This window comes from Protopterus annectens, chromosome 7.part0 (assembly GCF_019279795.1).
Source record: "Protopterus annectens isolate FY-2018-M chromosome 7.part0, PAN1.0, whole genome shotgun sequence".
Classification (NCBI taxonomy): Eukaryota; Metazoa; Chordata; order Ceratodontiformes; family Protopteridae; genus Protopterus; species Protopterus annectens.
Genome location: NC_056739.1, coordinates 1,707,754,900 through 1,707,781,041, shown reverse-complemented (window position 1 = coordinate 1,707,781,041; position 26,142 = coordinate 1,707,754,900). Strand labels below are relative to the sequence as shown.

At 39.5% G+C, this 26,142-nt stretch overlaps 1 protein-coding gene across 1 annotated transcript in view; it reads left to right on the top strand.

Moving 5' to 3' along the window:
* Window positions 1–26,142, top strand: part of LOC122807189 (cytochrome P450 27C1-like) — a 413,262-nt gene that overhangs the window by 179,848 nt on the left and 207,272 nt on the right. The window contains exon 4 of the mRNA XM_044078238.1: window positions 1,783–1,946. Within this exon, the coding sequence (XP_043934173.1) occupies window positions 1,783–1,946 (164 nt within the window). The remainder of the gene's footprint in view (window positions 1–1,782; window positions 1,947–26,142) is intronic.

The following is a 26,142-nucleotide window of genomic DNA, read 5'->3' as shown; positions in this document are numbered from 1 at the left end:
AATGGGTATATAAAATGTAAGGTGCACATCTCCGTACTTTTGCTGTGCAACTATACGTGTTTAGGTGTGTGTGTGTGTGTGTGTGTGTGTGTGTGTGTGTGTGTGTGTGTGTGTGTGTGTGTGTGTGTGTGTGTGTGTGTTAACACGCATATGTGGAAGGGGAAGAGTTGCATGCATCAAGTGAAGCTATGACGTGACTTCTTTGTTTATTGATCAGCTACACACCAGTGAAATTAATTTAGTTTCTGGTCTTGATTGCCTGTAGAGTGTTTGTAACCATGATTGTGCACTCAATCCACTGTTTGTTTCTCTCACAGCACAAATCACCTGTTCCCTCTATCAGTACAGAATAGTTAACAACTATGAGAAATAGCAACAGAGTGGCATACATAGTAAGTCTAGTCTGCAATGGGGAAACAACAGCTACTTTGTGAGACAAAGTCACAAAATCTGCAGACAGTATTCAACAAGGTTCAGTATAAGTGGTCAAACTAAAATGCTCTTTGGCACAATTAGAAAATACTGGTAGGAAAAAAGAAGTGTTTGAAAGGGAAGCTTAATGAGTGACCAATGCATTTTCATTAAAATATGATTCACCATCATAGCTCTCAACCTCTTAGCATAAGAAATCCAGACAAAGCCTGACATAATGGTGGGACGAGTGTGCATTTTTCTGAAGGATTTGAAGTCTGAAACTCAAATGTATGTCATTATTTAGTGACTTCAATATTCAGATCATCCCAGTGATTTGCCAGAAAACCACAAATTTTATGAGGAACAGACCAAAAATATGAGGCAAAAATCTGGACATCCTGCGAAAATCTAGACAGTTGAGAGGTATGTTCACCATATGTGTATCTCTGTATTATTTAGACATTCATTGTGTCCTCTTGTGGAAATATAATCTCATCAGATGTTTTACAAACCTGGGTTGAAGCAATAATTACTAACTACCAGGTCCATGAGTCTTTCAGGTTTTCCCATAACAGGAGTGGCTGAGTATCTCCAGGAATGGGTAAGCTATGAGTGATCCAGTGGTTCGGCAGCATTAATGGAAATCGGGCAATTTACCTTTTTAATAAAATAACTTTTTTTTATATTATCAGACTTCTTGTTCTCCGCATTTCATTGCACTGAGCAATTCTGTGAAGATGCATTTGCGAAGTCCTGCACATCACGTTTGAGCACATTTATTAACAGAACATTGCCAAAGTGTATTTACTATCACTGATGTACCAACATCTAATGCTCATCGGTTATACTATTTTTTGTTTTGTTATATTTGACCAGTTTTAAAGTGATGTGTTGGGGGAAAATACTGAATACTTTATGGGCTCAGTGAGATTGTACACTAATGGTTTGTTTGTTTTTCCCACTGTTGGTACATATTTGCTGCCACTCTGAGAACAGAAGCAAGTTTCATGTTAACTTTGTATGGAGCTGAACAGAACTATGGATATTATTGTGCTGGTAATAGTTAATTTCCTAATGCTGAAAAGATTCTGGTTAATTAGGCAAGTAACTATAGTTGTAGTGGCATTGGTATAACACTACCTTTAGTTAGAGGTGCAGGTGGTATTCTTCCTGCTTGGGGCTATCAGTGGGAGCAATTTAAAAGTTTTTCCCTTGGATAGATTTTGACAAAAAGAATTCTGTGAATGCTGTTTAGCTAAACTGTGTGCTGATATATTGTGCTGCACATGTTTTAAAGCCTGGCAAGCCTGTCATTTCAAGTTAGTAAGCACATGTCATTTTACATTAATTTTGTTTTTATTTGCAAAGGTCAGATCCATGTTGACACTAAGGTCAGAGAGATTCAGAAGCAGCTGGAGAATGGGGAAGAAGTGAAAGGTGGCCTTCTTACTTACCTATTAGTCAGTAAAGGCATGACATTGGAGGAGATATATGCCAACATGACAGAGATGTTACTGGCTGGTGTTGACACCGTAAGTACACTATATAGATAATAATGTATATATGCCAACAATGAAATAGACTGCACCTTCCACATCAGTGTATTCTGTAAAGTGTGTCTTGTTTGTTTGTTAAGCCATAGGATGTGGTAACAACCTTATAACCTACTAGCCTTCAATAAGTTTCATTTCCATTATCCTGTGCATGTAGTCTCTAGTTCCCTCATGAAGAGTTTCGTTTGTTTATCTAATTTTAGATACTAACCATTAAAACAACGTTTATTTCATCAAATGTATTTTTGACAATGTGTATTTACTTTTCTGATAGTAGTATTATTTAATCTTGTGTTAGATTGACTTAGCTATACATATGCTGCGGTGTGGGTGGTCTTTGCAAGGTTGACACAGTGCATTATGGGAGTTTGTCATTTTCCTAACTGTTGTGCGATCTTGGATTTGGAATATATAAACAGGAGGGGGCATGAGGGGCTTGTCCACCTGCAAAAACACTATTTTTTTCTTTTTCCATTTTTTTTCCATTTTTATTTGTTTTAAACTAAATAGTTTTAGATGTATTGAACGTAGTGAGTTTAGATAATTATATATATGGCAACTAAGGTTCCAGAATTAAAGAGGTATGATAAATGTTTTGTTGTATACCTATCGCATTTTTTCTGTTAATACTTATTTTTTTAAACAGGAGGTTTTACTAAATGACTGGAATGGAAACTACAAAATGTAGGCAAATTATAGAAGTCTACTGGGGAAAATTACTTGGAATGGCCAATCATATCTTTCAGTAACATATGGACAAATTGTTGCATTTGACTGACAAAAATGAAAACACACTGGGTAAAATCAAGTTCATCCTTTGCTATGGTCCTTCTGTTTTTTTTTTGTTTTTTTTTAAGAATTGTCTGTCTGTTCCATAATCAGATTTTATATCTCTATTTCCAAAACTCATGATTCTGCATTTTCAGAATCAGTTATTACACAAGGTATGTGTTTTGTCTAGCCCCTGTTGGAGTACAGTAGCATCTTTAATAGAAGTAACTATGTTGTCCATTTTTAGTCATGTGTTTAATTTGTTAAACACAGCTCCATTCTTACTTTAATATCAGAAAAGAAAAGAAAATTCCAAAGACAAGAGACCCCATTACTGAACCTTATATAATGCCAATGGTCATCCTGCTGGATCTGACAAAAGGTCACTCACCGCAACATGTTTTGTAACCATTGGTTCACCTGTCAGATATTGTATATTGTTAATATTTAACTAGTTCCTATAGACAAAAGTTTAGCATAGCAGCATTTGGCTGAAGGCTGCTCTCATCTTGTGTGTTATAAATTTTGCTCTTCTTTAGGCAGATATGATCATAAGTGACCTAGGTACTTATGAATTAAACTCTCTCTCTCTCATTCAATTATCATGTTTCCACCATAGTCAGGAATTTTTTCTAACTGGCCCAGTTGATTTCGAAAGAAGCATCTTCAAGATCTAAAGACATTACAAAGACATTATAAAGATGTTACAAAGACATGCCTCTGGAGCATTTCTCCCCGGGCCTCCACTGAAAATTGTCATTCTTCCAAGTCGGACTTTCCCAGTTAACAAATGTTTAATAAAGAAAGAATTTATCCTACTACTGTAGTTTTCACTTTTCAGACCCATCATTGAATACTGTGCCCCCCTTTCTATGTGCAAATCTAAGCATATCATTCAATTAGAAAGGCCTCAGAGATTTCTAGCCAAGAAAATTAAAGGTCTTAAATCTTTCAACTACTCCAACAGGTTAACATGACCCTCCTTATATTCAGTAGTCTACAGGTAGCTGCAAGGTGACCCTGTGTTTTCCTTTTTGAGCCATGAAAGACCCAGTCCTATTTGGCTTCCTATTTCTTTACAAAACTGGTGGCTTTTCAAACACCTGCACTAAGGACCTAAATCTACATTGATAAATAAACAAGACTCACTGGAGGGATAGTTTTCATGACCCAACATATTCCTAGTCTATGAAAGAAATTACCACTACAGGTCAAGCAAACTGCTACTTTGTCTGCAGTTAAGGCTAGTTTGGATGACTGGATATGTATATACACATTAATCAGGATTATCATATTACCCTGCTTGATTTGTGAGGAGAGCATTATTAAGTACTTGTAAAGGATGGTAAGAACTTCTTAGTGTATCTGCTTAAAGGTGTATATGTCTAGGCACCTTATGGTCAAAGTGATCATTTGCCTAGTATGTCCCTATGAAAACTTTACTATCCCTTATAAATGAATCATAGACTAAGGTTCTGGCACAATCTAAGCATATTGCATGCATAGCTGAATACCACAAGGTAAGAAGGCTAGTGCCAAGTCATAGTGTGGAAGGACATCTGAAGATGGATGCATGAGGCACACAAGGATATGAGAGTGTGAGTGGCCCAAGTCATAAGTATGAGTGGGTCTGTGTTCAGTTATCGAATAACAAATACATCAAACCTCTGTTCATCGAACATAAAACATTGTAAGTTCAATTCAATGAACATTAAATCATCGAATATTTTACCTAGGGAATGGAGTCTGGTTGGCCAGATTTAGGAAATTTGTCCTTTTCCCCCACTGTAGTGCAATCTCTGAGTTGGTATGTTTAACTAGGGTGGGTGTGGGGGGGCAGATGGGCTTGATATATTGTGGTGTCTGTTTCGATATGCATGTTGGTCCACTGTCTCTTTTCCCTGGGTAAAATATTTGATGATTCAACGTTTGCTGAATTTGCCGGATAAATGGGGAGGGTTGCGTCAGGAAGGGCATCCGGCATAAAACTTCTGCCAAAAATTACTGATGCGGAGAACTTTTCATAATTGCATACCGGTTCGGTCAAGGCCCGGGTTAACAACGACCGCCACCAGTACTGTTAGCCAACAGGGTGCTGGCGGAAATTGGGCTACTGTTGGCCGAAGGAGAAGAGGAGGGCGAAGGCGTGGCCAAAGGCAGGAAGATAGGAGGAAGGTTAGGAGTGTAGCAGTGAGGGTAGGAACTTTGAATGTTGGCAGTATGACTGGTATAGGAAGAGAGCTAGCTGATATGATGGAGAGAAGGAAGGTTGATATATTGTGTGTGCAAGAGACCAGATGGAATGGAAGTAAGGCCAGGTGTTTAGGAAACGGGTTCAAATTGTTTTATCATGGTGTGGATGGCAGGAGAAATGGGGTAGGGGTTATACTAAAGGAACAATATGCCAAGAGTGTTTTAGACGTGAAGAGAGTGTCTGACCGAGTGATGTTTATGAAGCTCGAAATTGATGGTGTAATGATGAATGTTGTTAGTGCATATGCTCCTCAAGTTGGGTGTGCGATGGAAGAGAAAGAGAAATTTTGGAGTGAGTTGGATGAAGTTGTGGTGAGTGTACCCAAGGGTGAGAGACTAGTGATTGGAGCGGACTTTAATGGGCATGTTGGTGAAGTGAACAGAGGGGATGAGGAAGTGATGGGTAGGTATGGTGTTAAGGAGAGGAATGCAGAAGGTCAGATGATTGTGGATTTTGCGAAAAGGATGGACATGGCTGTGGTGAATACGTATTTTAAGAAGAGGGTGGAGCATAGGGTGACGTACAAGAGTGGAGGAAGATGCTCACAAGTTGATTATATACTATGTAGGAGGGCCAGTCTTAAGGAGATTGGAGACTGTAAAGTGGTGGCAGGTGAAAGTGTAGTTAAGCAGCATAGATTAGTGGTATGTAGAATGACGTTGGTGATCAAGAAGAGGAGGAGGAATGTGAAAGCTGTGCCAAGGATTAAATGGTGGAAGTTAAAAAAGGGTGATTGTGAAGTGGAGTTTAGGGAAGAGTTAAGACAGGCACTGGGAGGCAGTGGAGAGTTACCGAATAGCTGGGTAACTACAGCAGAACTAGTAAGGGTGACTGCTAGAAAGGTGCTTGGTGTGACATCTGGACAGAGGAAGGAGGACAAGGAGACCTGGTGGTGGAATGAGGAAGTACAGGAGAGTATACAGAGGAAGAGGCTGGCAAAGAAGAAGTGGGATTGTCAAAGAGATGAAGAAAGTAGACATGGGTATAAGGAGATGAGGCATGGCAAAGAGAGAGGTGGCAAAAGCTAAGGATAGGGCATATGGAGAGTTGTACGAGAGATTGGACACTAAAGAGGGAGAAAAGGACCTGTACCGATTAGCTAGACAGAGGGACAGAGCTGGGAAAGATGTGCAGCATGTAAGGGTGATAAAGGATAGTGAGGGAAAGGTACTCACAAGAGAGGAGAGTGTGTTGAGTAGATGGAAAGAGTATTTTGAGAGGCTGATGAATGAAGAGAATGAGAGAGAGAGAAGGTTGGATGATGTGGGGATAGTGAATCAGGAAGTGAAACAGATTAGCAAGGAGGAAGTAAGGCAGCTATGAAGAGGATGAAGAATGGAAAGGCTGTTGGCCCAGATGACATACCAATGGAAGCATGGAGGTGCTTAGGAGAAATGGCAGTGGAATTTCTAACTAGATTGTTTAATGAAATTTTGGAAAGTCAGAGGATGCCTGAGGAGTGGAGAAAAGTGTTTTGGTACCTATCTTTAAGAATAAGGGTGATGTGCAGAGCTGCAGTAACTACAGAGGGATAAAACTGATTAGTCACAGCTTGAAGTTATGGGAAAGAGTAGTGGAAGCAAGGTTAAGAAGGGAGGTGATGATTAGTGATCAGCAGTATGGTTTCATGCCAGGAAAGAGCACTACAGATGCAATGTTTGCTCTGAGAGTGTTGATGGAGAAATACAGAGAAGGTCAGAAGGAGTTGCATTGCGCCTTTGTAGACTTGGAGAAAGCATATGACAGGGTGCCTAGAGAAGAGTTGTGGTATTGTATGAGGAAGTCGGGAGTGGCAGAGAAGTACCTAAGAGTGGTACAGGATATGTACGAGGGTAGTGTGACAGTGGTGAGGACTGCAGTGGGAGTGACAGATCCGTTTAAGGTGGAGGTGGGATTACATCAAGGATCAGCTCTGAGTCCTTTCTTATTTGCAGTGGTGATGGACAGGTTGACAGATGAGATCAGACAGGAGGCCCCGTGGACTATGATGTTTGCAGATGACATTGTGATCTGTAGTGAGAGTAGGAATCAGGTTGAGGAGACTCTGGAGAGGTGGAGATATGCTCTAGAGAGCAGAGGAATGAGGGTCAGCAGGGCTAAGACAGAATATATGTGTGTAAATGAGAGGGAGGGTAGAGGAATGGTGAGGATGCAGGGAGTAGAGTTGGTAAAGGTGGACGAGTTTAAGTACTTGGGATCAACAGTTCAGAGTAATGGTGAATGTGGAAGAGAGGTGAAGAAGAGAGTACAGGCAGGGTGGAATGGGTGGAGAAGAGTGTCAGGAGTGATTTGTGACAGACGGTATCCGTAAGAGTGAAAGGGAAGGTCTACAAGAGTGTAGTGAGACCAGCTATGTTATATGGGTTGGAGACAGTGGCATTGACAAAAGGCAGGAGTCAGAGCTGGATGTGGCAGAGTTAAAGATGTTAAGATTTGCAATCGGTGTGACTAGGATGGATAGGATTAGGAATTGGTATATTAGAGGGTCAGCTCATGTTGGACAGTTTGGAGACAAAGCAAGAGAGACGAGATTGCGTTGGTTTGGACATGTGCTGAGGAGGGATGATGGGTATATTGGGAAAAAGATGCTAAGGATGGAGCTGCCAGGTAAGAGGAATAGAGGAAGGCCTAAGATAAGGTTTATGGACGTGGTGAGAGAGGACATGCAGGCGGTTGGTGTGACAGAGCAAGATGCAGAGGATAGGAAGAAATGGAAAGAGATGATCCGCTGTGGCGACCCCTAACGGGAAAAGCCGAAAGAGAATGATGATGAACGTTTGCTGAATTGAACATTCAGTGTTTTACATTTGATGAGCAGAGGTTCAATGGATTTGCTACTCTGACTGAAAATAAACCCGGTATAAGCATGTCACACCTGTCCAGAATGACTGTAGTGCTGCTTGATTTACAGTGGATAAACACAAGTTTATGGCTTGTGATATAAGTACACTGCTGCTAGATCAGATCAAGGAGTTGTGTGGCGGTAATCCATATGGTACGATAGCAACAAATCACTATCAATATAACTAGACAAACAGACAAGAGAACGGCGCAGTCAATACAGTTGAGAAACTACCCTGAATTATGGAACTATTACTCATTAATAAAACTGACTATACATGATGAACTGTTTCAGATTATATCCATGATGCCTGTTTAATGGAGATTTTCCATCCAGGCATCTGCTGAAAAAAGGGCACTGCACAGTCAGACTTTCCCAGAAAACAAAAATCAATAAATAAATAAATATTTGTATGAGGAAAATATCTTGGACCAAGACAAAGGAGTCACAGGGGAAAGGTCACAGATGTAGACTATAAACACTGCAAAGATGACTAGTTTACAATATACTAATATTCAGGGATGGCATTCTATGTAAAATCAAAAACTGTAAAACAATATAAAATAGAACTGCAGTTGAAAGGTGTGTGTAAAGATACACACACACATATATATATATATATATATATATATATATATATATACATATATATATATATATGTGTGTGTGTGTGTGTGTGTATATATACATACAATATATATGGATCTACTGCTTTTAATCGAATTACATTTGGTCGAAAATTATTTCAGGCAACCCACTGCACCGAAAATGCATTTCACTGAAAACCCATTTGGTCGAAAATGGAATATAGCCCCTGCCCCACTTCAGTGCAACCCTGGAGTGAGAATATAAAGTAAGGGGGGTGGGGGCACAGTCCCCTCATTGGGGGATGTGGGGGGGCATAGCCCCCACATAATTGCAGTGTATTCACTATTATATGCTTGTGTATCCATTAAAAATAAATTGAAACATGTAATGTCAGTAAAAACTAGTTGCAAAATATGGGGGGCTACACCCCCACACACCCCCAATGTGGAGGACTGTCCCCCCCATACACACCTAACTTTATATTCTCACTCCAGGGTTGCACTGCAGTGGGGAAGGGGCTATATTCCATTTTCGACCAAATGTAATTCTACTAAAAGCAGTAGACCACGAACCAAGTAAAATGCTTAACAGCCAAACCAAATAGATCCAGACAAAGATTCCAGGCAACAAAAACTCTTCTTGACCGATTTTTATTAAGCGCTTTTCGTCATACAAAGTTGAATGACTTCTTCGGATAGATTATAAGCCACAAGTGTTAGCTTTTTATATGTTTTGTACCCCTTCTAATTCAGTAACCATCAATTAAGTTAATTAATTAATTCATTGAGATATTACTTCATTTAAAGGGGTATTCCACAGATAGTTGTAACCCTAACTCACAGCTCATTGGAAAGTGTGGATACATACACTTGTAAATCCCATTATTTATCTTACAGGAGCATTCTGTAACTTTTATAAATTCAATTCTATACTACTTAGCGTACAAAAAATATATACATAAAAATATATATAAAAACATTATTAGAAAATAAAAAATAAAAAGTAAAAAAATCTGTCTACAAAATTTATAAAACACTTTAATATACTTTTCTAGTATTTTCTTTCAAAAAATAGTTTTTGAATCTGAATATCATCTTTTTAAGCTTCTAAGCTTCAAGAGGCATGAAATGTTGCAATGGTCATTAAGGCCTGGTTCCATAAAGGCATTAGTTCTAAGTTGCCATGATAATTCCCGTTCTTCAAGTCTTCAAGGAGTAGATTAAAGGGGCCTCTTCTACTGTCAATTTGTATCTGGTCCAAGCCTATAAATTTAAAGGTATGGTTAGGGAAGGATAAGATGTGTTTTACTAACGCATTGTCAAAAGCAGTAGACCCATATATATATATATATATATATATATATATATATATATATATATATATATATGTGTGTGTGTGTGTGTGCATGTACATATAATCCATTCATTAGATTACTGGCTATGACAAAGCAGTAATCTGGTGCATTCTTTCATCAGATCACTTTTTCATCCACTGCAAATTAAATACTGTGGAATTAGTATACGGTTTGGATAAAGATATTTCTCTTTATTCGACACTTTTGTGCAAGCTTGTATATTTCAATAAGTGATTTACTGGGGGGATGCAAGAAGGCTTGCAAAATGCAAAAAACAGTGTTTTTATTTAACTCTTTGTTGTTTCTTTGGGTCAAGACTCAAGTTATTTAGTGTCAGTAGTATGGGTATCAATCAAGTGTCACTTTGATGTAATGTCACACACAATATATGAATGTACGTGCTGGTGTATACATTATATATATATATATATATATATATATATATATATATATATATATATATATATATAAAATCTACAATATATATGTGTATATGTGTGTATATGCAAGTATATACATACACACATGCGCACTCATACACACGTACGCACAGTGCAATATTGGAAGTGGGTACTATACCTTTAAATGTGTGCCACACTATGCACTATGGGAACATTCCCACAACAGTTAAGAATATATTATGTGTTACTAAATATGTTCTTAATTATCAATTACTATGCTAAAAAAGGAGATTCCAAGTCTCAAGGCATTCAAGAAGCTATTTCTATATTTTGCTGCTATTCTTGGAGTGCTCATCTAGTGACCCCAACCATGAAGAGCTTACTAACAAGACTTGTTGAGTCACTGGTGGAAACTAACTAGATGTTAGTTGCACCTAACTGACCAGATGCTGGTGCAACTACAGAAACAGCTAGTTCTGCTGGCCAGTGCAGCTGCCAACCCCAGAGTGGTACCTGCCATGAAATAAACTGACCATGTGGGGTGACCTGGAGTGTTACTTGGTTGCTTTTGTGCACTGTGCCACAACAGATAACTGGGAATGAGCAGACTAGCATTCTGTTTAGTTTATGGGTAAAGCCCTCCGAGATTACTGGAAGTCTCCAACAAGTGTAATGAGCTTCTTAAAATAATGTAATCCTGTACTTTATTACAAATACTGTCATATGCATTTCAATACCCAACGCTTATAGTTTCATAGTTTCATAGTATAGTACTAGGCTATCTACCCTAGGGCATTTATAAGCCTAGCCAAAGTGTACGTGGCTTTCGCCACCCTATGTAATGATACAAAAGTGTACAATTTAAATTAAATTTAGTTTACTGTGCCTCTATCTAGCAATGACACAGAGATGACCCCCGGGGTAAATCTACGATCACCTATCCATTCGTCCAGATTTCTCTTGAAGAGAGTCAGTGAGGGGCTCTGCCTAACATGGACAGGTAACCTGTTCCAGAGTGTGGGAAGCCTCTGGGTTATGAATCTGTCCCTCCAGCATGTCTTATTCATATTTGTGCTGAGGTTTAGATCTTTAGCTCTCGTGGCTCTGATGGATTTGGATTTTTTGAGGTGGAGCATGTCCATTAATTCTGAATTGGACATGGCCTTGTACGTAAGGCACAGATCACCTCTGAGCAGGCAGTATGCTACTGAATAGAGCTGGAGCTTTTTCAGTCTGGCAGCATATGACATATGCTGGAGACCCTTGATCCTCTTGGTAAGGTACTTTTGGGGTCTCTCCAGCTGCTGCAGGTGCCGGGTGAGGTACATACCAAATGGGGAATTGTACTCAATCATAGGCCTGAAAAGGGAGGAATTTAAGGGTACAATGACATCCTTTGATCTGGATGTGAATCCCTTCATGATAAGGTGGGCAAGGTAGAAGGTCTTTCTAACCACTTTGGCGACGTGGGTGTCAAATGAGAGGTCTCTGTCAACTTGGGTCCCCAGGTCTCTGATTGCTTTTTCTGTACTTAATGGATTACCACCTATTTGGTAATTTGTGGGTACTTTGTTTTTTCCAAAGGGGATGACTATACATTTTTTGGCATTTAGTTTAAGGCTATGGCTCTGGCACCAGTTGTCTGTTTCTTTGAGGCCCTTCTGGAGGATGCATGTGCCAGCTGGTGTGTCGACTATGGTGCCTAGATTGCAGTCGTCTGCAAACTTTGTCAGCTACAACCCCCCTATGTTTGCCTGCACATCTGAGAAATAAATGCCAAACAAGAGGGGTCCCAAGACAGAGCCCTGTGGGACTCCACTTGTGACTGGCTTAGAGTCTGACATAGCTCCAGCTATTCTGACTTTGTGGGTTCTGTCCTTTAGCCAGTTTGCAACCCATCTTGTGATAAACGGGTTTACATTTAAGCTGTTGAGCTTGTCTATGATGCCTAAGTGGGGTATTGTGTCAAAGGCTTTTGCCAGATCCAGGTAGGCTGTATGAACTGCTTTGCCTTCATCGATGGCTCTAGTGACTGTTTCAAAAAAGTCCACCAGGTTTAAAAGACAGGATCTGCCTTTTACAAAGCAGAACTGGGTAGGGTCAATTGTCTGTAGGTCCCCGATGTCTTTGTTTATGAGTTCCATGGTGATCCTTTCCATAGCTTTGCAGACCAGGCTGGTCAAGCTTATGGGGCGGTAGTTTCCGGGGTCTGTAGAGGTGCCACCTTTGTGGAGTGGGACCACTGTAGCTGTACGCCAGTGTTCAGGAACGTATCCTGTAGCAAGGCTAAGATTAAACAGCGTTCTTATGTGCGGGTTTAGCTCCTCTAGGAGTTCACGTAGCACGCAACCCGGGACACCGTCAGGTCCCATGGATGCTGTATTTTTAGCTTTGCTGAGGTCAGCTCTCACCTGGACATCTGAGATTTCAGGGAGGTTGCATTCAGCTGAGATATTTATTTCGTCTTTTGGGGGAGGGGAGAAATTTGCACTGAACCTGTCTGCCAGTATGTTGGCAATATCTGTGGGTTCAGTGTATTTTTTGCCGTTATGAACTAACTCTGCCCATATCTGAGAGTTTCTGCCCAGGTTTCTAACATAACTGAAGAAGGCCTTGTGATTGTCTTTAGTGTCCTTAGCGATTTTTCTCTCGAAGTTGGCCTTTGATGATTTTATTAGCGAACATAGTTTTTTACTAGTGCTGATCAGGGATGCCTTCCCTTTATGGGATTTTGCTCTGTCTTGTAGTAGCTTCCTTCTCTTGTTATAAAGTGTGTTTATGGCTGGGGTCCACCAGATAGGATGCCTGCCTTTGGTGGAAAGGGTCTTGGTTTTATTTGGGATTGCATGATCCATACATTCTTGGAGATGCCCATAGAAAGCATTTGTGAAGGATTCAGCAGTGTGGGATGTGGTTTCCACTGGCCCAGGGGGCTTGAAGGATACCATTTCAGTCCTAAGGAGTGTAAAGTCTGCTTTTGAGAAGTTTCTCACTGTGGTCTTTTGTGCTGGGGATGGAGGTGGGATATGAATATCTAGGGTTATTAGTTTATGGTCTGATCTCACTAGTGAGGGGTATACTTCCGGTGTTGAGCATTTTGTCCCCATGTTTGTGATGATCAGGTCAAGTATATTATTTCCCCTTGTAGGGGAAGTGACTAGTCGTTCCATCGCATTTGTGTTGATGAATTCCAGGAACTTTTGGGCTAGGGTGCTGGGACTTGAGTAATGCACCCAGTCTATGTTTGGGTAGTTGAAGTCTCCCAATGTGATGGTATTTGGTGAGACATTCATATCCTCCAGTGTCTTCAGGAAGGCTGAATGGAGTTCCTGAGATTGTGAGGGTGGTCTGTAGCATGCTACAAGTTGTATAGCAGTTTTGCCTATGGTTAGTTTCACATGGATGGTCTCCAATGCTTCGTGCGTTGCCACTAACCTGGAGGTGTGGGTGTCTTTAATGAATATGGACACTCCCCCTCCTTGTGTGGTTCGGCCCAGGTTTTGAGGCCGAAAAGCATGATATGAGGTATAACCTGGTAGGGCTGGGGTGCTCTCAGCAGCCTTGAACCAGGTTTCAGTTACTGCACAGACATTGATGCTCTCCATACTGAGGAGTGCCTCGAGAGCCTGCATCTTGAGATTTAGACTTCTGGCGTTGAGCAGCATTACCCTTAGTTTTTTTCCTTTATTGTTTTCTAAGGTGGTGGGTTTGTCTTTTGAGCCTTGCCTAAAAAAGGCACTATGGGGGTGGCAAGAGCCTTAGCCAATATCCGGAAGCCCAGTGGTGACAGGTGGAAGCCATCCCTTGCGAAGCAGCGTGGCTTGTCCAGCATGTCATTCCAAGCAGACAGACATTGGATCCCCCTAGAATGACACCAGTAATTGAGCCAATTATTAAAGCTGATCATCTTGTCTTTGTATTGTGGCATCATTCTTGGTGAGAGCAAGATGCTGCTCAGGGTCAGGGTCATACCGGCCTGGGCTACATAATCAGAGAGCTCCTCTATGTCTCTTTTCATGTAGTCCAAGGAGGTACGTCTCAGGTCATTCACACCTGCATGTACAATGACGGAGTCATATTTGTACTTGCTTTGGAGTGACCTGAGTGCTTGTGTTATGTGGCGGATCCTAGCTCCCAACTGGCAGCTCACCATTACCCTCTCTTTGTTCAGCCTGGTAAGCGGGACGTCAGTGTGTCTGACTATAGAGTCACCTATTACTAGTGTATCAGGCATGGTGTTTCGCCTTAAGGGCTGTGATTGTTTGGCACACTGACTTTGTGTACTATGTGTTGCTTGTGCAGAGTTTTGTGGTGGTGTTTTCTTGGATGTCTGCTTTGGGAGCCTCTGTTGTTTCGGTAAGTTTTTTATTAGAGCCTCCGAGTATGTCTTTGTGTTACTATGTGTTTGGTTTGCAGTTGTGGTTGGTTTATGTGAGACTGGGTTTGTTGTGTGTGTGGTTACCTTCTCCTCCTGTCTGGTCTTGCTAGTCCTGTGTTGAGAGAGTTCAGCCTCCAGTTTGGCTATATAGTTTCATCTCTCACATGTGTCTGTGTTTGTTGGGAGGAGGAGAGGGTTGTCTGTGTACATGAGACAATTGTAACATTGTCTCAGGATTCCAAGATTAACCAGCTGAACTGGAGAGGACGTTAGTAATATACCACTCGACATGCCAGAATAGTATAAGGGGGTGATGTGTAACTGGGTCAGAGAGAGGACTTTGAAGGGAAGTGGGTATTAGCATGGGTTGTAGGTGGATGTAGTGCTTACGTTAGTTTAAGGGTGCTTCACTTAAAAGAAAGGTTTTAGGGGCAAGTTCTAGGCTTATGATAAAGCGAATAGACTGATTTTGTTGAAAGTAGAGCTTTCTTAAGGGAAAAATTGAAGTGCAGACTTGGCGGAGCCAGGAATAGTTTAAACCTGTTTAACCAGCGCTGCACTATGCGCACAATTGCGCAAAGCCACGCAAACGTGGATTTTAAACAGGGAACTTCAAAAGAGCTGGAAATGGTCCAAAATGACCAATTACTACAAGCTCTTGTGCTGAGGTCACTCCTTCAGGGACAGATAGGCTGCTCAAGGCTCCCCACTCCCACTGGTGAGCAAAGAAACTTCCTTCTATCCAAGTAAGGCAATGGACAACACAGGAACTACACCACAGTCCAGAATACAGCAAAGCCTATATACTGGTCTAAACTAGTCGAGAAAGGCGGGAAAACAAGGATATTTATTTTTTTTTGTTTGTTTTTTAAGTTAAAAAGTACACAGAAATTCAGGAAAAACAGTAATAAATCACTTACACAGGCTAGCTCACTTTAGTGGGTAGCCTCAACAGTTAAATTTAACAACAAACTTTCGACCAAATGTAACTTTAAGTGCAGATAATGTACAATGCAAAAAAACAGGTAATAAAGCAGTATAAACTTGTTCAAAGTAAGAAAAGGAAGGTCTCTCAGGTAAAAACAGCAAAAAAATACTTAGATCAGGAAAGTAGTCGCTTTTCTCAGTTCTCTGCTGCTAGCACCACTCTGCAGGACCACGAGGGTCTGTTTCTGAGTAGTATATGCAAGTTAAGTATTCTCTGGATGGCAACAACAGAAAGGCTTCAATGCTGGCAATTCTTTAACAGTATGCTTATTAAAGCTTACTTGCATGTTATGATCTCAGACAAGCTTACCTGATAGTTATTAAAGCATTGCTACTTAAAACACAGAGCAACAGGCACTTTGAGTAATAAGCATAAATCAACAGTACAAAAATATGACAGAAACCAGACCATTCTGCAAAATCAAGAACAGATGAAAAGCCACTGTAGTACTTGTGTCTACCTTGGATGGGGGGATACCCAGCACATTTACACTGCATGGGGGGATACCCTGCACATTTACACTGCACAACTGCTCCTTGCTTTGCTTGGACACATCCAGAGTCACTACATGGGGGAGTGGGATGCAACAGGTATGTCACAATTTGAAATGTCTCTGGCTGACTGATGGCCCTGACACATTTGTCATACCTTACCCTCAGAGCAAAGCCATACACAGAAGTGGGACAAAGGCCCAAAAATAAGGACAATTTTTAAATATTGCTCTTATAAACTTAGAAAAATAATAGAATAGTAGGTCTTGCATTAGTATGAATTTTCTGAAGGATATGAAATCAGAAACTCAAATGTATGTCATTATTTTCTAACTTCAGTCTTTAATGATTTACCACTAATTTGCCAAAAAAACAATTTTATGAAAAATGGACCAAAGATGTGATGCAAAAATATAAAATAGCCACACAATACAGCTGGGAGCCTGTCAAAGAAGGGACACTTTTTTAATAATAGTACTGCTAACTTGAGCAGCTGACAAAATAAAAGAATCTACATGCATTTCTGAAATAAAAGTAATCTATACCTCTGATTATTACAGTTATTTCTAAATTGTAAACCCTCCATGTTTTCTTCCAAAATTGCTATTTTGCGGAGGGATTATTAGGGAAAGAGCAACATTTTGAGCCAAATTCAGGGACAGTTGAGAGGTTTGGCTATGCCTAATTCTATGAAGCAATTTATTTGCATGTACCTCTCAACCTGTTAATGCAATAAATCTGGGCAAGGCCAAATATATTGGGGGAACATAAACAGTACTAAAAATTGCTCTTGTATAAACTGAGACAGTTGACAGAACAGGTCTTACTTCAGCATGCATTTTTCTGAAGGTTATGAAGTCTGAAACTCAGTGTCATTATTTACTGACTTAATTTCTAAATGATTTTCCAGAAAACCACAAATATTATGAGGAACAAACCAAAAATAAGAAGCAAAAATCTATTCATTCTGTAAAAATCTGGACAGTTGGGAGGTATAGTTCAGCTGGGGCTGTCTTTGAGTTTGCCGCTCTTCCCCCTCATAAAATCATGGTCGAATGGAGCCCTCCTCCCTGCAGCCATTCCAGTGATCCATTACTTGGCTATTTCACTCCATTTACCATAAACACTAATGTGCATACTGCTTTACTTCTATGATGATCTGGATTTCATTTGAAAGTTTTATTTTGCATTTTACAGCACAAACACTAAGACATCTGCTAAACAAAGTAACGCAGTCTCACAATGAAAACAGGCTTAGCATTAAAAACTTCTCTGCCCTTGAAACGCACATTCAATGAAACAGCATTGAAACCCACATTCAAAGAAAATACATTTTGCCAGTGGCAGATAAAGATTAACTTTGGGCTGTTTTCAAATCATAGGCCCCTTGCACATGAAACATACATGTGCTCTTTGATACACCTTCCTGATTCTACTAAATTATATTCCTTGTACAATACAGTACAGTTGTTAGACGGCATTTTAAATTTATTGTTTTGAACATTTTTCCAGTAAACAATGAAACAAAATGCATGCACCAATGACGAAACTACCCAATTCAGAACATTTCCATCATAAAAGTCTACTCAACCTTCTACAGTCCACCAGTATCAGTAAATATGCACAATTTCTGAAGTAGTAAAAGCCATCTAAATAATTCCACATTAAAGAAATCTGTAACAATGAAGAGGTTGCTACTAGCAAACAACTTTATATGTCACTGTTTATTCATCTACAAATAAAGTGCCTGTTGCCCTTGAGGAATAAATTGCCTATGTTGCATGCATTAAAAAAAAAAATAAGCTAGTAATATCGCAATAGGGACTGTATGGCAAACTGATAACAGGTTCATAGTTACTACTCTAGGTATCTTTGCCAAAAAGGACTGCAGCATCCACCCACTTTACAACACAGTACAGTATCAGCAATGCATCTATCTACTGTGTGAGTAGAACCCACAGCCTTCTGCATCAAAAGCAAGTACACTACCTGTTGTGCTATTAATGCAAGCAGACTCAGAATAAGCAGCACTAAAGTTTTGGTCCCCTGCAGCTCTCAGCTCCTTGTAAAATCTACTCGACACGCAGTTGTATCTCTGAACTTTGCAGCACAAGAAATCTGGAAAAAGCCAAAATTTATTGGGGGGGAGGGAGACGACCAGGGACACATTTTAAACATTATTTGTATAATGTTGGAAAGTTGCTAAAATAAAATGCTGTGTTACCACCATACATTTCACTGCCACGTCTTTAACCCAGGGGACCCTGTACAAAACAGTCAGAGAAACATACCACTATGCCAAATCAGCTGTTTTGTAAAAGAGAGGAAGACAAACTTAAATGGCTACCATTTAGTGAATTCAGTTCTCAGCATAGCTGTCAACCTCTTGCACAAAACACCTGAACAAAGCCAATAATGGGGGGGAATACAGCCCCCAAACATATTCAGTGAATTCAGTTCTCACTATAGCTCTCAACCTCTTAGCAAACAACATGTGGACAAAGCCAGTAATGGGGGGGGGGGGATACAGCCCCCAAACATTCAATGAATACAGTTCTCACCATAGATAACTCTCAAGCACAAATACCTGGACAAAGCCAATAATGGGGGGATACAGTCCCAAAAATAGGGACACATTTCAAATATCCATGTTATAAACTTAGACAACCGCTAGAACAATTTTGTGTTACCATGTACTTTCTGAAGAATATGAAATCTGAAATTCAAATGCCTGTTATTTTTTAAACATTTAACCAGTAAACTAGTTTGACTTGGAACAAAATACAATTTTCAGCAGAGCAGAGAGAAATGCCAATCACATCTTTGCAAGATGAGAGAACATGCAGACGCCACACAGAAGGCACCCCAGCCAAGAATCAAACCAGAGAACCTGTAGTTGTTAGGCAACAATGCTACCAGTGCACCACTACACTACAGACTTTGGAAGGAAAAATGTAGATACAGAAACCACCGATTTTATGAGGAACAGAACAAATATAAGGCAAAAATCTGCAAGTTTTTTTTTAGAAATGGTGGTGGATAGGGAATTCAGGTCCTTGCCACCTGCATCCAAGGTACAGGGTTCAAGCCTGAGTATCTCTATCCACCACCATTTGCTCTCTCTAGCCACCAGTATATAGTAACTGGGGCATTACACACACACACACAGACACACACCTACCTGATGTATGTCTCACCCAGCGACCAAACACCTAAATCCAGCCAGCGACCTGAAGTAATCCAAGCAGCAAAACCACCAGAGCAATCCAGTGACCTGAAGCAGCAAAAACCACCCGCGACACGGAGCAATCCAGCCAGCGACCAAAACCTGCTACACCTACCTCCTGAATGATCCCACGCAATGAAAGTTCCACGAGAGCAGCTGACCTCTGTCAGTCCTGATTGGATCTGCCTGCAGCCGAAGCAGTCCGGACCTCCTCTTCTGTGCGGTCGTCCCCGCACTGATTCCTGGGTGCATTTGCAGCAATGATTGCTGGGTACCTGTCTATCTCTATCCGGACTGCTGATAAAGGCAGTCTGGACTCGTGCTTTTTTTTTTTTTTTTTTTCTGTTTGTTTTTTAGTTTTAAAGATTTTTCTTTTTTTTTCTAGGTGGGAGGGCTGCAGTCCGGCAGTCCGATACCACGAGCTGCCCCTGAATGCTAGTAGTGAAAAAGAAAGTTAAAACTAAAGTGCATGCTAAAATGAAGCTGTTCCTATGAGCTATTCTCAGACTACATCTAAAATAATTGGGTCAGCAATAATCATTGTGTTACATCCAAACTCGTGAAGTGTACTGTGTTTTTAGAAAGAATGGAGATTCAAGCTCTGCTAGACCCTCTAGGCTTAATTATCCTTATCACAGATAGCCTAGTATGTAAGTCTATGATTAGTAACAACCAACAATGTACAGATAATATGCACTCATAGTGACAGAAAAGAATATATTTTTTATTTTTTACTTTTGTTGACCAGGCTAGTCTAACATCCAGTGTCCATTTTCAGTAGAGGCCCGGGGAGAAAAGCTCCAAGCATGAACAGTGACAAAGTTAACAATGTAAAAAGACATGAAAAATCACAATACAGAGGTAGCATTTGTCAAAAGAAAAATTATAATAATAAAATTATAAACTATAACAATTTTAGTAAAAATTATACTAAACAATTATACAAGACACACTAGACGGTATGAGCAAGACTCAGTTAAGAGAGAAAGAACTTATATTTTATCCTCATATTACAAAGAAAAGAGTAGTAACTAGATTTGGAGGCCGAGGTTAGAGGAGTAGGGATAGGGATAAGAGCAGGAAGGGGAAAAAGATATCAGTCTGAGATATCCTCTCATGCATGAAGATATTCAAACAATTGTTGCATATACAAGGGCTATAACCCCTCATCTGACTCAAGAAATCATATTAGGAAATACTTCCCCCAATTTAAACCACGAAGAAATTGTGGGAGGAGGCATAATCCATAGGCACATCCATTCAGTATAAGAATATGATGGAACAAAGCAATAGGTAGGTTCATAGGTTCATAGGTAGGTACTAGGCTATCAGCCCTAGGGCCCATACAAGCCTAGCCAAAAAATGTACCCTGGCTTTCACCACCCAAGAAAATTATTTTCCTGTGCCCCTGTTGAGCAGAGCCACAGAAGTGATCCCCGGGGTGAATTTTCCATTTACCATCCAATCATCAAGATTTTTCTTGAAGAGTGCTAATGAGGAGCTCTGTTTGACATTGGCAGTCTGTTCCAGAGTATGGGAAGTCTCTGGGACAGGAATCTATTCCTCCAGCATGTTCTGTTTATTGTGGTGACAAGGTTTAGGTCCCTAGAGCGTGTAGCTCGGAGGGATTGGGATTTCTTTAAGTGGAGCATGTCCAACAGCTCTGGGTTTGACATAGCTTTGTATGTTAGGCAGAGATCGCCCCTGAGTAGGCGATATGTGATGGAGTAAAGCTGTAGTTTTTTGAGATGGTCTGCATAGGGCATCTGTTTGAGGCCAGCAATCCTCTTTGTGAGGTATTTCTGTGGTCTTTCCAGTTGTTGTAGATGTCTTGTGAGGTACATACCAAAAGGGGCATTGTACTCTATAATGGGTCTAATGAGTGATGAGTAGAGGGGAACAATGACCTCTTTTTTCTGGATGAGAATCCTTTTGTGATGAGATGAGCCATGTAGAAGGATTTCCTGACCACTGTGGCGATGTGATTATCAAAGGAGAGACTACTGTCCACCTGTGTCCCAAGGTCTCTTATCACATTTTCAGCATTAAGTAGACTACCAGCTATGTGGTAGTTCATGGGTACAGAGTTTTTACCAAAGGGGATGACAATACACTTTTTGGCATTGAGCTTCAGGCCATGATACGCTGTTGCCCTGATTCAAAACCAGGAAAAGAGAATTGGTATAAGAAATGGCTGTATGTGTCTTCAAGACAGCTGTACACTGATCAACAACTTCACTTCAGCAAGTGTGAAAACAGAAACTGAGAGACAACAGCCAGAGATATTGTCAGCGTCAGTAAAATTCATTAGCTGGATAGTAAGTATACTGCGTGAATTCCAGCTAAGAAAAAAATTAGAGAATCTGAAAGAAAATCATCCAGAAAAGGTGAACAGAAAACAGCCTCTAGGAAGAATCTTGCAGCTGTTTAGCAAAAAACAGTTCAAGCCTTCCAGTAATTTTGAGGAAAAAATAAGTCAAATGTACTTATTAAAATAAATACAACACTGATTGAGTATATTCAACTCAAATGTAAGAAGATTTAAACAGCTATTCAGAGGAACTAATGAAACTACAAAATCAGAGGTTGACATGAAGAAAAGGCTGGTTGAGTATGAGACTGCTCAAGAAGAGCTGTTTGAAAAACTGGTAGAATTAGAGAACAGAGCAGAGCATGCAGAGAAAACCTGATCCTTTCTGCTGTACCATGGAAAGAAAGCACAAATACATAACTGGAATGGTATTCCACAGCAGGATTTGTTATGTATGCTCCAAACCTGGCTATGAGAAAGCAGCAAAGACCTGTATTAGTAAAGATGCAATCATAACAGCAGAAAGAGTTGATCCTGACAAAACTGTGGCAGAAGAGCAAAGTATTAAAAAACTGGAGACAGAGTGTTTGTGAAAAATGATTATTCACTGTACACCAGGCAGAAGAGAAACAAATTTATCCCAGTATTCAGGGAACATCAAGAGGCAGGTGTGAGATTCAAGCTGCTATATCCAGCTGTCTTCAGAATATTTTTCCTAGAGTATCGAAATCATGTTATGATGAAAAACAGGCTAAGAGGGAAATATAAACATTTGTCCAACAAAGGGTTAGCCATTAAACAGAAGGGGATTTTGCTTCTCATTCTTCTGATGGTAAGGCTTGTAGAGAGACTTTGCCAGTGAAGCCTTTTCCAATCTTCTAAAAGAAAATGCTTGAGAGACAGAAAAAAATCACAGGAGTTTTCAAGAAGACTTGTAAGTACCTTGGACTTGAACCAGAGTCTGGGTTGGCAGATGAAGATGAACATGAGGAAGACCAGTAACACTGACTATAAAGCATCAATCACATTTGTGAAATCTGGCTTTACGAGAAAAGGTGGCTGAGAAAGATTGGATTTTTCTTGTCTTTATTCAGCTTGTTGGGGGACTGACGGGCATATGCCCCACTTTATGTCATTAATGGTTTGGAAGGTCACTAAAAGAAAAAAAGAGGAGGGAAAAGGAAGGAAAAAGTAAAGTAAGTAAAACAATTTTTGTTCTTAACAGTATTTATATAAAATACATTATAATGTAAATAGCATGTCTTATAGTAAAGCATTTTTAGTGATTGTTGTATGTGATAAAGACACTAAAGTAAACAGATGCTTTTTTCTTCTCTTTTTTTTTAGTTTTAAGCAATGTAGGCATTACAGTGTAAAAAGAGAAGAAAGGCTGTTCAAAAGCACATTTAAGTCAATAGTTTTTAATCTTGGGCTGGTGGGGTGGGGGATGGGGTATAAAAGTGCACTGATTATAAATGTACGTAGAACTGAAATGTATTCATTTATTTTTGAATAGGTGAATGTCTGGATTAATGCCTTTGGCTTAATCTAATGATATTTTTTTGTGAATGCAAGTTGGGTTTAAAAAAATAACAGACCACAATGTAATAACTCACTTTATTTAAGTAATAAATGTTCACCTGCAGGTGAGAAATCTGGAGTTCAGGGTAGCTCTATATTTTGTTCTAATGTTTCCATGGAAACAAGATGACTAAAGCTGAAGGCAATAAATCTAGAGGTCTGGACATTGTTTACTGAGAGAAATGTAAAATTAAAAGGTACAAGGGCAAGCAGTTCAGCAAAAAATAAAGTTTGAAATCAATGGAAGGGAATAAAAGATAGCAGCTTTTCTGGTAATTAAATACTTTAATGCATTTACTAGAACATTGTATAATTTAGTGTTATTTAAGGATAGCCAGGGCACTTATTTTCAAGGCTAAAAGTTAATGTTTTCTGAAAACATAAAAGCCATTTTTCACACCTGGGAGGGGAATAAAGCTAAAACAAGAACAGACAGTAATTAGTGTAAGTAGAAGCACAGGCTGCAACATGTGTCTAAGTATGAATCATCTTAATTTTAGTTTAGGTTTTGTTTGTGTATGCAGCATTCGGTTTGCGACATTTGTTCCTATCAGGAGGGTTAAACTTCATTATTTGAAGATCTAAACAGATCTGTGAGTTTTATTTTAAGTTAATATGCTATGTGGGTGCTCTGGGGGGGTGTTTGGTTTTTTTGATTGAGGGTTTCATTAAAACCAAAGTCTTGTAAAATGTGGCATAGGTTCCAATGGAGATGACAAGAAACAACTGTATAAAAGATTAACCTGGCAAACATTATGAGGGAGCATGTAACACAAAAGCTGGAAATAAAATTAAAAAAAGTTGTCATATGTAATAGGTGGGGCTAATAACTTTGTATCATGATGGCTACACTAAATATATTATTTTTCAATGTGGATGGCCTCTCAGGCATAGTGAAAATTGAAAGGGTATTGAATTATATTAAATGCAGAGTGCAAACATTAATGCTGCAGGAGACACACTTGGAAATAAATGAGTATGTGAATTTGATAAGGAAAGTATTTCATGAGGGATATTAGGTGAATTATACGAATTTAATAAAGAAAGGATTTCATGAGGGATATTATGCAGAGTATCAGGGACACAGGAAAACAGGAGTACTTAAACTAATTGCTAGAAGAGCTCCAATAGTGGCACAAGAGTTAAAAAGATAATAATGGTAGATTTGTAGTAGTAAGGGGCTACTGGCATGGGAGGAAGATTGTGCTGGGGTGTATTTATTTTCCACTTAAAACTGCTGTTATGGAGCTTAAGAAAATTTGAGGAGAAATAATCCTCTTTGAGCAGGGAATATCACTTACAGGTAGGGACTGCCACTTGATTTACAACAGTGAGGACGTATCTGGGGAACGTGGGTAAAATATAATAAAACAAGGTGGATTTCTGATGAAATTTATGAAAATATTTGGTATGGAAGACATGAATTCAGTAGTAGGAACTAAGAGAGAATTCACAAATTATTCTCCAGGGTACAATAACTGGGATAGACCAGACAGAAATTACATTTCACAGGAACATGTGCATTTAATTGAAAGCTTCGACACACATCCAATAACTATTTCAGATCACAAACCAATAACAGCTAAGATAAAACTGTAGCGTAATGAAGTACAGATGAGACACTGGCACTTCCCCACCTACCTGTTAAAAGGAGAGGAATTTAAGGAATGGGTAGTGGAAATTATTTGAGAGTTAGTAGGAAAGATATAAAGGTCTTCAGAAGTTGTAGCTAGCGAGTGGAATACAACAAAAATGGAGTTTAAGAATAGGGTAGAAATAAAAGAAAAAGAGAGATGGATATTAAGTAACAAGAAAGTTTAAAGTATTGCAGAATAGGGGGAATCTCACAGAACAAGAAGAGGTGCAACTGCAGAGTGCTAAAGAGAAAATAAGGGAATAGTTGGATAATATACATGAGTTTAGAAAGATTGCTGTTGATAATAACTCCAGAGCTCAAAACCTTTTAGCACAACGACTTGGGCAACAGAAAGTAGGAGGGGTTGTTGCTAAACTTAGGGAGCCTATAACAAGAAAAATAACTGCAGATCCTCCAGAGGTATTATAGATATTTCAGAAATTGTATGAAAATTTGTGTAAAGCAGAGAAACATGTACATCGAGAAAAAGCACAAATGGAAATATTTATGGAAAGCTTAGCTATGTCAACGCTAGAGTTAAATGAGACATAACAATTAACAGTCAAGATAGCAGAAGATGAGATAAAAATGGTGATGTATAATCAATCTGTAGGAATGTCTACAGGAATAGATGGTATTCCTGGGAAGTTTTAGACGCTAGGAGGGAAGAAAGTGAAGGCTTTGTTTAAAGGTATTTTAAAAGGGGGGAAGCGCCAACATCATGGAAGAAAGCTGTGGTGACTGTAATACCTAATGACAGTAAAGACCCATCAGACCCAGCTTCATATAGGCCCATTTCAATTTTAAATCATGATTATAAAGTGTTTATGCCTAGAAAAGCTAAACGAATGGCAAAGATATTGCCAAAATTGGTAGATGTGGATCAATATAATTTAGTGGAGAGGAGGCAAACATTTGGCAACAATAATAGTACAATGATGATCCAGAGGGAAGCAGAATGTAAAAAGTACTGCTGATGTTGCTGGATCTTGACACAGAGAAAATATTTGACTGAGATTTTATGAGTATGGCAACGAAAGCATTTGCATTTCTTGATGCAATAATAAGGTTAATTAGGAGGATATACGAGGGACTGGAGGCAAAAAAATTTAAAGTAGAATGGTCCATCCATGATAAATTGTATCTGAACAAGAGAACATGGCAGAAGTGTCCTCTTTTCCCTTTGTTATTTGCATTACATTTAGAGCTACTGGCAATGAGAATAAGGGACTCAGACATTCAAGGATATCATTGTAACGGTAATCAAGAAAAGTTGGCTTTATTCGCATGTGATATTGTTTTTACTTGATAAAGCCAGAAGAAGACATCTCGGTGTTGTGGAACATCCTGAGAC